Source organism: Lichenostomus cassidix, chromosome 10 (assembly GCF_008360975.1).
Source record: "Lichenostomus cassidix isolate B80296 chromosome 10, HeHo_3.0, whole genome shotgun sequence".
Taxonomy (NCBI): domain Eukaryota; kingdom Metazoa; phylum Chordata; class Aves; order Passeriformes; family Meliphagidae; genus Lichenostomus; species Lichenostomus cassidix.
In genome coordinates, this window is record NC_139491.1 from 7,573,955 (window position 1) to 7,588,011 (window position 14,057).

General features: G+C 42.7%; 1 protein-coding gene across 2 annotated transcripts in view; it reads left to right on the forward strand.

Annotated features, from left to right (window-relative positions):
* Positions 1–13,308, forward strand: part of ABHD2 (abhydrolase domain containing 2, acylglycerol lipase) — a 38,831-nt gene extending 25,523 nt beyond the window's left edge. The window contains exons 7-11 of one of the 2 annotated variants that reach the window (XM_085070438.1): positions 2,882–2,982; positions 4,650–4,755; positions 5,988–6,057; positions 6,804–6,888; positions 7,776–13,308. In XM_085070438.1, coding sequence (XP_084926564.1) covers positions 2,882–2,982; positions 4,650–4,755; positions 5,988–6,057; positions 6,804–6,888; positions 7,776–7,972 — 559 coding nt within the window. In that variant the 3' untranslated portion in view covers positions 7,973–13,308. Of the gene's footprint in view, positions 1–2,881; positions 2,983–4,644; positions 4,756–5,987; positions 6,058–6,803; positions 6,889–7,775 lie in introns of both variants that reach the window. The other variant, XM_085070439.1, reaches the window with a different exon arrangement.
* The last annotated feature ends 749 nt before the right edge of the window (positions 13,309–14,057 follow it).

Consider the following 14,057-nt stretch of genomic DNA (forward strand, 5'->3'; position numbering starts at 1 on the left):
TATCTCTCCACCTGGAAGCCAAGGCTGTGGCACTTCAGGAGCTGTGATGGCTTCACTTCCATTTACTGATGGAGGATCCAGGCACAGCTCTGCTACTTGAAAACTGGTGGCTCAAGGAATGTACTTTAACCTTTCTATGTCTGCACACATAATGAAGATTAAAACACTGTAGCTGGCTAAGCTGCTGTTTTCAGTTTTTACTGATTGTACATATGGACAATTAATAAAGTGTAGCTGACTCTACAGTAATTTAACTGCAGTTTTGAGCCATGAGTCTATTTACAAGGCAAAAGTGGCTGTTGAGACTCAGGTATTTGGGTCAAGATCCTTTGGGCTGATATAAATGGTGAAACTGTGGCAGGCCTGTGAGGGGCTTGCTGTGGAATTTGGCCTCACAGCCTGGTCAAGGTAGCTAGAATTCTCAATGCAGATGATGCTCTGCCTGTGCAGGGACCAGTTTGATATTCAGCAGTCTGAAGATACCTTATATGAACCAGGTTCTTACAGGTAAAAGCAAAAAGCTTTTCTGAAAGCATTAAGATGTGAGTAAAAGCTTGATATGCATGTAATATTCCAGCTGTCTAATCCCTTTTGAGGTCAGATGTGACTACTGCTAAAAAAGTGTATAATCTGCTGCTAGTTCACACCCTTAAAATCTGAACAGATGCTACAGGAACAGCTGTTCTGTTTTGTTTCAAGTAAAATGTTCTTAGCTGTCCTGGGGTTCTGGCATAGAGCACAGAGCATCCTTTTGAAGCCAGCTCCTTAATTGCAACCATCAGACAGGGCTTGCAGGGATAATATCTGGCTGAGGTCCACTTGGTTCATCTTCTACAATTATGCAATATTGTATTCCTGATCTCCACAATGATGTTGTGAGTAATGCTGTTATGCTTGCATGGCAAGGACAACCTGATTAACAATTCTCCACTTGGATATTTGTGTGGAAAAACAACTGGCTGGCTTTTTTTTCCCCGAGTTAAATGCACCCCATCGGGTGGGTTGTGTGGATTATTGAGCTCTTGCCTCCACCTGCTGGGTAAACATCTCCTAGCAAACCTCCTGCTACAAAACATCTGCTCTGTATTACTGGACAGCCAGCAGGAAGGCTTTTCAGGTCTTGTCTCCCTTCCTAAGATCTACATCTGCTGTAAGTGCTAATTAGCTGAAGAGCTAGGGGAAAGCAACATCTACTGAGCAGAAGACAGGAGGAGGAGGGCCTTGTGCCCTGGCTGTAGAAGTGGGAGGGAGGAGGTACAAAGCACCTCTAGATAAAATGGTGAAGCCATTGCCTTCCTGGGCTTGGCCTGGTAGGTTAAAATAGCTGGCTTCAGCCTTCAGGGCTACATGGAAGTGGATTACCCTGGTAGACATGACCAGTTAGTTTACAATTCCTCTTTAAAAAAACCGGCTTGTCCAGCATTTATTCCCAAATAAATTTCATAAGTGAAGGAAAAAAGTTTTAGTAAGCAAGGTGAACCAAGGATCTCAAATAGGAAAGCCTTTCCAGAGCAACAGCAATACTAGGATCTGCCAGAAGAATGAGACTCTTAGTTCAATGAATTAACAGAGTCTAGGGAATGTGTTCCCTGAGGCTGAACAGGGACAGGTCTCCTTGTTCCTTAATCTCTGCCTGCATAGGCTTGATTCTGCTTCTTGATCTTGAGGAATGAATCTTCATAGCTACAGGCTGTGGGGAAAGACCTCAGCTCTGGGCAGTCCTTAAAATACTGGAAGCTGCCTGTGGGTTGTTTTTTATTTTTAACGCTTGCAACTCTTCACATTAGGAGTACTGCTGTACAGCACAGGAACTACAGGGAAGTGTAGTAGCTTTAACTTCAAACATCTTGTAATAACTCAATAGATTTGCTTGGAAAACCGTGAAGAAAGAAATCTGCATTTTCCTATCTTCTTTCATTCCCCTGCCCTGGCATAAATGTGGTAGGTAAAACCTGGCTAGATAAAAAGATAATGGGGTTTTTTGGGTTTGGTTTTTTTTTTAATTCATACTCCAGCATGGCTAATTACAGGAAAACAGCTTGCTCTTGCCTGGTGGGGTACTTTCAGGCTATATCTTGGAAGGTCGTGCTAAACCTACAGTAGTTATCATGGTATGTTAATATTTAAGTGGTAGGAGAGCTTCAGTAGCTGAAACTGCTCCCAGCATTCTTTAGTCTCTCAGTAAATGATAGTGTGTTCCCTCAGTAACAGCAAACCCTGCTAGGAGTAAAGCCCTAACCTGCCCATGACCCTGCATAGCAAAGGAGTGCTGGTATCTGGCAGAGCTCACACAAGTCTGGATGGCTTAAATTCTGTTTTAACAACAGATAAGCCATGAAGTGCTATTCTGCTTTGAGAATAGGTAAAGACTTTGACTCAGATGTGACTTGCAGCTGCAGCTAGTATTTATTCCTGCAGTTCCAGCCAACGAAGTGAAGCAATGATAGTATCTGTACATATTGGAAACATCTGCACAAATTATTTATTCTGCGGAGCTATATTACACAATAGACAACAGTGTTGAGCAACAGGTTTTAGCCCTTTCCTTGAAAGTCCCATTATGTAAATTACATTCAACTTCTGCAAAGGGATACTAAAATCCTCTTGTCGGTGTTGTGTATCTTGATTGATGGCTCTTAAATGCTCTGATCAAAACTGCTAATTGCATTGTGCAAGATGAGACCACAGATCTGTTTTCTGATACTAACAAACTTCATCAGAGTGGAAGTCATTTCCTGGAAAAGGTTAAGCTGTGGCAGGGAAGGCCTGGAGGTTTGTTTACACAGCCCCTAGGCTGCCATAAGATGTTAACAGTGCATTAATCTGATCTTTCAAGAGCTCCATTAACAGCTTTGTTTGCTCTGCACTGTGTTTTTTCTAGGGCACAGGAGACCTTCATGCAGTGGGATCATTGTAGAAGATTTTATAACTTCCTCATGGCAGACAACATGAAGAAGATCATCCTTTCTCACAGGTACTGCAGTACATCACTTACACTGACAGTATTCATTGGGTCAGTTGCTGTATTGGATTTGTCTGCCTGGTCCTTTAAAATAGGACTCCTGAAAGGTCATGCACAAGTTCCTTGGTGGGTCTTTAGATGAACTAACAGAGCAGGTGAGCCCATGTCAGTCTCATTACACTGTAAAATAGACAAATAAGCTTTGTTCATCTTGTTAGAAGAAAGGCATTGTTGTCTCTTTGTCTTCTGTGAAATGAGTGAATAAACAAGACATGCACAGGAAAACATTGCAATTAGACTTCAAAGTGGAGTATTCTGCATCTGTTTCACTTCTAGCCAAAGAATTCCCTATTGAAGGAGCCTCTTGTTCTGCCACCTACCTGAGGTAGGACTAATCTTCAAGATCTGCTGTATGGAGTTGCTGCTTATCAAATAAGCAAATAGTCAAACCTGTAGCTCTGGCTTCTAGCTGTTCCTCTAGAAAGAGCATGTAGCCAGCAAAACACTTAACATTGCTGTTCCTGAAGTGCAAGTGTACTGTAGGATCCCTGTGCTGCTCTTGCTGATCTGTGGCTCTTGCATAACAAAGAAATTAGTGTGCTAAACAGGTGATATGCTCAGTGTTGGTGTTTTCCCCATCAAAAGTTCTCTGGGTGGTACTTTCTAGGCAAGAAAGTACCTCATCTGTGTGTATTGGAAATTGCCTGGCTGATGGGAAAGGAGGGGAATGTCTAAGCCCTATTTCACTGAAGGAGCGTGCGTCACTTCAAACTTCTGGTTCTTTGTTTACACTCCTGTGCAGTATGAAACACTTGTAGAAGGAGGGTAGCCAATGTAGGATGATCCACATCATTCATTCCAGGTTTACAAATATTTAGACAACTTGACCAAATTTGACATATGAAGTTAGGTAAGCTCCCATCAAAAGGTACTTAAATTCTTAACCCAGAAAAAGCCGGTGCTGGCTTGAAAGCAAGTGTGTTAAGTAAACTTTTTCCATAACCACTTGTGCTCTAACTCCCCCAAATCAAACCTAGCCTCCCTCCTGTTCTGCCCTGCAGCTGCCTCTCAAAGGGAATAAAAATCCCTTTCCAACTTGCAGCTTTTGTTCTATTTGTTAGGGAAGAAGTTTGTTCTGGTAAAGAAACATCCTCCCCTGAGGGCAATAATGAATTATGACAAGTGTCCATAGTAAATAGCTTTCTGCTATGGTAATACCCTGAGTAATTTCTGTGTGAGGTAGCCTGAAGTCTGTGCTGGGGGGGCTTTAGAACCAGATGGTGCAGGAGATGCTATGCCCAGGATTGCTGGTGCTGTCACCCAAACCACCCACAAGTTTGGTCTGAAGCCAAAGAACCCTCCCTCTAACATATACCCTCTGTTCCAAATATCCTTAGTGCTCTCTGTTCTGGGAAGTTTCTTTTAAGAGGCCCTCTCATGCAGTTTTTTAGTGTATAAGAAAAATATTTTTTTCCTACAAGGAGTCTGCAAGGGTTTGTTATGTCTTGCTGCAAAGGTAAGTGGACAAATAAGCTGTTCTTGCTCCCAAGAGAGCCTCATGTTTATGTAGCCCACTTCTAATCTTATCTTGTCAGATTTGGTAAACTCAGTTGTCCTTGAGCAGGTCATGGTTTTGCTGCCCTTATGTTATTTGGATGTAATTCTTGATGTCACTCTTTCAGGCAAGTTCTTTTTGGAGATAACATGAAGAAGCCACAAAGCCTGTCAGATATTGATCTGGGCAAGCTCTATACAGCAACATCACTTATGCAGATTGATGATAACGTTATGAGGTATGAAGGGCAATTCTCTGCTCCTCTATAGAACTCCAACTACCTTCGCTTTCCAGTGTTGCTCTTGCATGTCCCTTGCTGTGCCTGTAGGAATCTGCTGAAATACAATGAGCACAACTTCAGATTCTTACTTGCCTCCCCATTAGAGAAAACTTAGTAGGGGGGAAAAAAAAAACCAACAAAAAACCCCAAAAACTTACAGTTTACAGTCACAGCTTCTTTAAATTCATTCAGGAGGCATTTATTTCTTGGTAACACCTGAACCTGCAGCCTTCACTGTGTTAGGAAGAGGCCAGTTCTGCTGCCAAGCTCTAGCAACAAAAAAGGGGAACATGGGAAACAGCTCAGAGCTGCTCATGCATTTCCTTAGCTCTGTGTGAAAAGTCTTTTCCCCATAAGACACTGCTGCTTTCTCAATACATAGTAGGGCTGGCTGAGATAATACAACCTTTCTAATTTGTCATACTAACACCTAATTAAGTGCTCTGCTTTAATAAGCAGTAGCCTGTTACTGCCTGTGTCCTTGACAGCAACCCAGCACTTGAAGTGCCGCTGTTCATACCATGGCATGTTGTGTATCAGGCATTGACCCCTTTCCAAAATAAAGCTGTAAACTGTTAGCTAAAAAGCTATGACACTTTTGGCAAACTGGGAGTATTGGTTGGCTGCCTATAAAAAAGCCATTTCTAGGGAGATCTCCCTACTTGTCTCCCATCCCTGAGACCTTTCTAGTTTGGACCAACAGCTATGTTGTCCCCTATGTTAAAAAAACCCATTTGAATATAGGCTTACTGAATTCTTGGTTTGGAATGATGTGAACAGGTTTGGCAAAGAAGTGGAGTCACAGTGAATTCTGGGGGATTTGTCCAGTAAGTTTGAGGTTTTATAAGCTGTGCTGGGTTTGTATTTGAGAAGAGTTTTAGGGAAAGATGAAGAAGATCCTAACTTTCTCTCACCCATGTGTACAGTTAAGTGCAGTGGGGTATTTTGAAAGAAACACCCTGAAGGCTGCTGCTCTTCAGTTTGCATGTTTGACTTGCCTGTACTCTCACAATGTTTGAGGAGGCACAGAGGCACAGAAGGCATCAAGGCAGGTGCTGCCAAAGGCTTTTGCAAAGACACTGAACATTTGGAAATTGAGGCATTTCTTCTTCTGTGTATGTGTCTTCGCTTGAAAGTAATAGTGACATGGCTGAAGCAGGTGATTTTAATGACAGTCTGCTCTCTTTCAGGAAATTCCATGGCTACAGCTCACTGAAGGAATACTATGAAGAGGAAAGTTGCCTGCAGTACTTGCACAGGGTAAGCTCTTGGAGTAGACTGCTCTCACACTGGAGAGAAAATACTCTCTGGTTTCTGTTATTGATACCTGATTCAGATGTCTTAGGTGGGATTTTCAGAAATAATCAGGCACAGTAAATTGGAATGGGATTTCAGTTCTTTCTAACTCTAATACTGGGGTTAAATTCTCTGGGCTCTTAAGAGCTTATGATTCTGGCAGGTGGTTGCACCCAAGAGATGGAGATAAAGCTACACATTCAGCTGAACTGCTCCAAGTGTGTGGAGGATAAGGTGGGAATGGGTGGTCATGGAGCTTGCACCTTCAGGGAAGAAAGGCTTACTGGATGCTGGGGAAGACACTCAGGACACTGACAAGCAGAGGCTTGAGCAAAGTTCTGCCAAATTGGAACTGAGGTTAATTCCTCTGTTTTTTACCGGACCAAAGAATGGAGATGTTCCAAGGGAGTTTCCTGGACTTTAACCAAGGTGTCCATAACAGAGCTGGCACTAGCTGCCTGATGTGCAATTCAGAGTGAGAAAAGGGTGTAGCTATTTCAATTCTAAGAATGAGGATTCAGTCTGTTTGCTCTGATGCATCCCTGCCTCTTTCTTACAATTGGGTTGGGTGAAAAAATAAATCAACTCTGAAATAAGAGATCCTAATTGAATTAAGCTAAAATACTTTTATAGTTGCTAGAATGACATTCAAATACCAACCCCTTTCTGTTTTGTTTTTTTTCCCTTTTATGTCACGTTTCCTGATGCAGATCTATGTTCCTCTTCTGTTGGTTAATGCTGCTGATGACCCTCTTGTCCATGAGAGCCTTCTATCAATTCCAAGAACTCTTTCAGGTATGCTGAAGCAGTCTCCTCCAGCTGTGCATATTTGTGTACCTCCAGCTTGCTTATCACATCACAATTCCTGATTTCAAAGCAGCTTGACTTGCCTCCTTACGTCTGTAATGCTGTGGGAGGTGTGCTAAGCCTCTTTAAATCACTGATTGCTAGAACTAACAAGGCTAACCTTGAGCAGGAAGAACTTGAGTCCCTTCAGGCACCTATTGCTGTTTTGGGTTGTGTTGATAGCTAGAAGGTTACATTCTTGGATGAAATGGTTTCCTCACATCTCCACAGCTTACTGGGATTGAATAGGAAGGTGGGTGGTGGTGACAGTCTGGATGAAGCACAGATGAAGCACAGCACCCCCCTTTGCTGATGAAATGGGGACAGTGCATGCATGGCTGTGTCACTTGGCACTGAACTGGGATGTCTCCCTTGAAAGGAGTTGTGCTGTCTTCAAACAAGGAAAAAGGTAAATTGCCTTTAGAAGCTCAGAAGAGGGAGCTGCTGCTGCTTCATCACACAAATGGTGCACAGGGAAGAAAGCAGGGTTCATTCTTCTCCTGGTCAAAGGCTGTGAGCAGAGAATTTATCTACAGCTGCTTTCAGACAGAAGCAAGTACAGAGTTTTTCACTCTCAATGCAACAAGATGGATGATACACTGTCAGAGCTTAGTGCAGCTTGACATGATGCAAACAGTCCTGGTTCCAGTGGATGTGAGTTAGAAGTGTTCATTTGTTAAAGAATGAGCATTCTTAGAGCAATAGAGGTGTTGCTGTAAGGGCCCAGCCAGCAGCATCTCTTGGGCAGCCTTCTTGTCCTGGCAACTCAAGGTGGTTTCATTCTCAGCTTGAAGATGTTAACCTTCTGGAACTTTCTGCCTCTTTTTCTTTTACAGAGAAAAGAGAGAATGTCATGCATGTGCTGCCCCTTCATGGAGGCCACCTGGGATTTTTTGAAGGCTCTGTGCTCTTCCCAGAGCCTCTTACCTGGATGGATAAGCTCGTGGTCCAGTATGCCAATGCCATCTGCCAGTGGGAGAAGACAAAGCCTCACTGCTCAGATGCAGAGCAGGATGTGTCTGGCCAGGAATAATCGACCCAAAGACTCTGCTCACTTCAGTGTATCTCCCCCTTTGGGAACACCTTGTTCCCTCACCTGCTGCTTCAGGTTTCCATTCTCCTTGATATCCTATGGCTGGGGTTTGATCACCATGGTTTTTTTTCCAAAATGGAGTTAAAGCAGAGGTTAACATCTGGTCAGAGCCTCTTTGGCTATCCAGTCACGTGGATTTGTAATTTACTGCTCTGCTTGAAGAATTGGGTTGCTGACTGTAGCTTGTTACAGGGCTACTGAGCTAAAGACTGCTTGCTTTAATATAGCAGAAGTTTCACATGTCAAAATCTCTTTACCTGCTGGTCAAAAACTTGATCCTGCAGCATTGTTTAGGTGTAGATGATGGGATAACTGTGGCTCTGTTCTCTGTCTGGGTGCTGGAAAATCCCTGTACCAAGCCACAAGCCAGTGAGTGGTTCAGTCTGTAAGCCACTACAGCTTGGCTTGGAAAAACATGCTTGACTGCAAGTGTAGTGTCAGCTTTGCACCATCTCAAGGGAAACCTTTTAGTACCTAGGAATACACTTGCACAAGTGAATCACTTTTAAAATATTCAACTTTTCCATGCTTGAGCTGTCTGTGGATTGGGGTGGCTTTATGCTGGGTGTCCAAGTAGAGAAAAGCTGCAGCCTGGTAATGCCAGTTAATGTTTCTATGTAAACATGTTCTCACTCCAGGACCTGATCAGTCACCTTCTTGTCATCTTTGCATCTTTTTAAATACTGTTATCTTTTCAGTACTGGATTCTTTCTTTGACCTGGGGCATTTTAAAGCTGGCTCTGGCTTCCAAGTGGAAACCCATGATTAAGAATCTGCAGGATTTTTCTCTGAGCTCAATCTGTTTGAAAGAATATTTCATGGAGAGCTATTGTACTCTCTTAGGGATTAATTGGTGGGGGGTCGGGTGTATCTATTTAGATTTACTTCCCTTATGTCAGGGTAAATAATACCAAAATTCTTCCCATTAGGTTTCAGAGCATCAAGTGGGTTTGAGACATGTGACTTGCCTTACAGTTGATGTAGAACTGGATGTCTCCAGCCCTAGGCAACTGAAATGACATCTTTGCATGGCTGACTACTTCCAGATCTGTGTAATGCTGTAGGATTACTGGCTCCAGTAAGACACTGGGCTCTTTCTCACTAGAATTTCTTTTCCACACCCAGACATCTCCTTCTAGTTTTAATGTGCAAAGTGAAGTGTGAAAGCTGTTTGCAGGAAAGCTGGCTACTCACCTGTGCTTTTCCCTCAAGTGGCAGTTATGGTCTGTGCCAAGATGGTTATTAAAGGAAAGTTGTCCCATGACAATCTGGAGACTGAAACTTGTGATAAAAATCTCTTCTTTTTGTTTTTTTTTCTTTACTGTTTGTTCTGTCAATATTGTAGTGTCATTAATCCATCCTTAGGATTTCTTTATCACAGTGTCAGTGAAGTTCTTTTCCTGTCACACTTGCCTCATCAGCACTTTATGGCTTCAGCCTTGGTCTGTGTTCCAGGCACTTTAATTTATAGCTTAAGGGTGAAACAAGCTGCAAGACTTCAGTCTGGTAACAACAAACCAGAGGAACAAGCCTTCTGGACTGCCCTGTCCCTGAACTTCAGTAGGTTGAGTAGTTGAGGTTTCATTTTAATAAAGCAATAATTAACTATTGTAGCAAAGGTGCATTGTCATATCAGGAAATTCCTTTCATTTGCCTTAGGCCAAACACCTTGGCCTGTGATCCACAATGAACTGTGGATATCTGCACATTCTCCTAGTTAGTAAATCTGGGCTTCTTTTTTTTCTTCAAAGAGAAGATGAAACTAAGTAAAGCTACAGTGAGATTTAACTGTGCTTGTGGCTGTTCCTTAAGAACTATTTTAGGGCCTCAGTTAGCAAGGATATTCTTAGCTGATGGATATCTTGTCTCTGTGTTGTTATCCTCTTATTCATACTGCATCACTAAAGTATGTCATAAAAGACATTTCAGTTTTTTTGCTTAAGTAGTGTTCATGTAATATTCATTAGATATGACTTAAATATCTTCTCGCTTCAGCAGAAGTGGAGTGTAAACAACACTTGTACACATCAAATAGATACAGGATAAATTTAGGTGTCTTAAGTCTCCTAAAATGAGGTGAGCAACTGGGCAGTTCTCAAAGCAGGAGGAGCTGTAGCTTTGTCCAATCAAGTAGAGATTTTTCTTCAAACTTGGAGGGCCTTTCTGAGGAATACTCCTTCCTGCCCCACAACCCAAGCCTTCATGCTTCAGAAGTGCCAGTGCTGTGGACTTTCTGAAACTCTTAACTACAGAAGTAATGTGGGTCTCTGTCTTGCTCATTTGCCCTGTTTTTGCACTTGAATCTAAAACTGTTCAAATCACTTGTGACTTGAGTGATTCTGGTCTCTTTGGGCAAGAACAACTTTTGTCATGGCTTTTTTTCTGCAAGATTTCTGGATTTTGAGGTTCAGCTTCTTAAGCCTGTAGGTGGAAGCAGTGTAAAAAAAAAAAGCAAACCTATTCTCTCCATCTCAACAAATCTGATGCTTTTTTCAAAGCAAGACTTGTGGTCAGACTTGCAGCACTCACTTAAAGAGGTCTTGGGCAATTGGGAGAGGAGAAAATTAAGCTGCAGTTCATGTTGTCTAAAAACCTTAAAATTATGTATTAAGTCTTGCTACTCACAGTGATTGACAATTGATACGTAGTGACACATGGGACTTTGTCCAGTCCTAGTCTGAAATACTCTTATCTCCCAAAATAAGGCCATACTAGTCTTGTGATGTGGGCAGGTGGTCTTTATTTGTGCAGTGAGCCCACCCTTAAATGCAGTCTGAATTTTTCAGTCGAAGTCTTTAATCTCTTGTCAAGACACATGAGGCTGCTGAAGTGTGCACTTGTAGATCATTGCAGTGTGGTCTGACAGAGCAGTTCAAGATTACAGCATGGTGAATCTGACATGTGCTCTGCTTAGTTTCAAACTGGGATTAGAAAAATCCTTAGGAGAGCTCTTCCATGAATAGTCTCATGGTAAATACACCTTCCCCATCACTGAATGTAAGTAGCACTTGAACACAAACCCCGAGGACCCTCTCAATCAGACAGCAAGTTACAGAACTATTACTCTTTGATGGTTAGGCTGGTCCAACCATCACCTTTGCCATTTTTCTGGAGACATCTGAAGATGGTAAATAAGCAGCTCATACTTGCTCTGACTGAGCACAAGGAACTTCAGCTTCCACAACAAGAGCTCTGCCAGCATTTTTAATTGTCCCTTTGTTAGCTTCTAAATCAAGGTGTTTTCAGATGGGTCTGGCAGTGTTGTAGTTGCACTGTAAAGGCAAACACTTGAACTTCCCTGCAGTCTTTTTCCTGAGTGTTTTTCTGCAGTTCCTGTTTATGAAGATATGGGTTACAAACACAGGGCATTAAGTGAAAATGCTGGGAACTATTAACTTCAGTACTAAATTTAGCCAAGCTACCTGTGTGTCATCTGTCCTGGGTCTGTCACAAGTTCCTAGACCACAGCCCTTTGACACGTGGTGCCTTGCCCTTTTTCTCCTCCTCCCTTGACATCAGCATATCTAGAGACTTCAGTAACAGCTCTGTCAGAGCTTTTGGGGCTTTGCTTTTGGGTAAATGAATTTTCAGACACTATTACTGAGACACACCGGTGATGCACACTGTACAACTGTGTGCTGACATAAAGGACCTTTGTGGGCAGCCTACAACTGGCTACAGTCTACTTCAAGGCTTAAAATAGCCATGTGTATAAGCAGTGGATCATTTTCAGGTCTCTGCTCCTCTAGCAGTAGGAATTGAGTCATAGAAGCAGGGTTTGCTTTGCTTAATGGGTGACCTGTTATCCTGCAATCCCAAAGTTTTTGTGTCTATTAACACTCCAGCAGCATAGCTGGAGGTAGATTGTTCAAGTGGCTACATCTGAAAGGAAAGAGCAGAGAGTACCATTTCAGGACTTAATTGCCAGTTTACTCACCTGGATTGCTTCCAAGTTTTTCTGGAAATACTACACTTGTCTGGAGCTTATCGAAATTCTTCAATTTTTTTTTTTTTGTGAGACCAGAGAAGGCCTGTGCCTTGTGCTGCCTGTATAAGTCATGTGTTGTAAAGAGCATCTTGTTTCTGGCTTGAGTCATATTCCATGTGTCTGTATTCCTGATCTGGGTCTGTGCATTTGGGAAGGTGCTGGTGCCACAGTGACTCAAAGCAGTGTCTCCTTCATGGCTTCTAGGTGAAAAGCAAACAGCCCTTCTTGGTGTGAGGACTTTAAGATTTTTCTCCAAGCTTAGAATGCCTCAGAGCTGCACCAGCCCAAGGAAGGGTGCCCTGTTACTGTACCCTCTTCCCACTGAGGGTGGGAGTGACACTGGCCTGGACTTTCTCAGCTGTTGGGGGAGCTTAGGCACAAGTGCCATCAATGAGTCAAAGCAGTTGCCAGCTTTCCATGCTGTGGTGGAAGGGTTTCTGGGGTTATCCTGAACATCTGTACAAGGTGGCACAAAGCCTCTTTGCTTTGGTCTGACTGACAAGTTTCTATGGTAATCAAAGTTCTTGCATGACCACAGAGGAGATGCAGAACTTTCTTCTAGGATCTCCTGTCTCTGCTGGGATGTTGACCCTTCTCATGGTTCCCTGCCAACTGGAAAGTCTTTAAAATTTAAAAAAAAAAAACCCATCTGTGTTTGATACAACCAAATCCTACTGCTTAGCCCAAGTCAACAGCTTTCCAAAGGGGCATAATTTCTCACTGTGTTACATGACAGCTTGACTGTAATTCCCAGTGACAGATCTCTAGACATTCTTCTTGAAAAAGCATAACCTCTTTGAAAGTTCCAAGCCAAAAAGGTCTGTGAAGAGCATGGAAAGAGGAGACCTGTGCCCTTGTTTTTCTCATGCAGCTGTGTTAGAACAGGCACAGTGACTTCTAGTGTTCTTGGTGAGCAGTTGACTATGAAAATATTTTCAATTTGGCAAAATTATATTCTGTAACTATCTCTAAATGCTGCCCTGAAGAAGCTTGTGTACTGAGACACCCTCCCTGCTGCCATGTTCTGAGTCAGATTCTCTGGAGCTGAGAGCTTCAGGGGAGATGATTTGCAACTAGCAATGCAATTTTTCTATATCTGCTGATGTTTACCTTTAAAATTATATATAAATATATATAAAACTGTCTTTGATTTTTTTTCTTTAATTTTTGTTCGTGTGTGGTGTAAAATGGAAGTCATTGCAAAACAAAATGTAATTTTGTTAACTTTGATTCAGTGGGGTTTCTTTATTTAAAAATAAAGGACTTATTGAAGTCAGTGCTACATCTAGTGCCTGTGTGTGAAGTTCCATATGTTGTCAGAGGCTATCAGTTTTCCCTGAGACCTAGCTTGGGAAGCCGGCTGGGCATGAAGGTGACTATTTTTTCCCCTTTTCTCATGTGATACAAGCAGGCTTGAGGACCATGACTTTCATAGTTGCTTTTTGTCTTCTGGCCAAGAAGTCTTTGATGCCACTCTGGTGGAGAATGGGCATAGCATCAGCTTAAAAAAACACATGCCTGTCCTGAAACTACTGAAAGAGTTATTTTTGCCAGTGGAATAGAACATCTGTTATTGTTCCCTATGTGAGAGTGAGTGGATTTCCTAATCTTTCAGCTGCTGGCAGAAGAAACACAAACCAGCATTGCTGGTGACATCTTTGAGCCCAGGGCCTACAGAAGCCCTGCTACATGCAGTACTTACCTGCCTTTAAATTCCCTGTCAAGGGAAGTGCTCTGTGGCAGACAAGGGGCTTAGCTGTAATTTATTGGCCATTGTGAATTAGCTGTTAGATCCACTTCAAAGCTCCTTCGTGGCTTGGTCAGTCAGTGAGCTCCCTGCTTTGCTGTGCTGTTCTCTGTCTCCCCATCAAAGCAAGCTCCTGGCTGACAATTTGTCACAGCATTGGTGAGCAGCCATGGGCACCTCCCAGGAGTTGTGCCCTGGCCCAGTCCAAATCCCAGAGGCAGCAGTGTGATACTCCTGTGTGTGTGTATGGGTTTTTTTTTTTCCTTTTTCTGTTTTCCCAAGCTGCAATT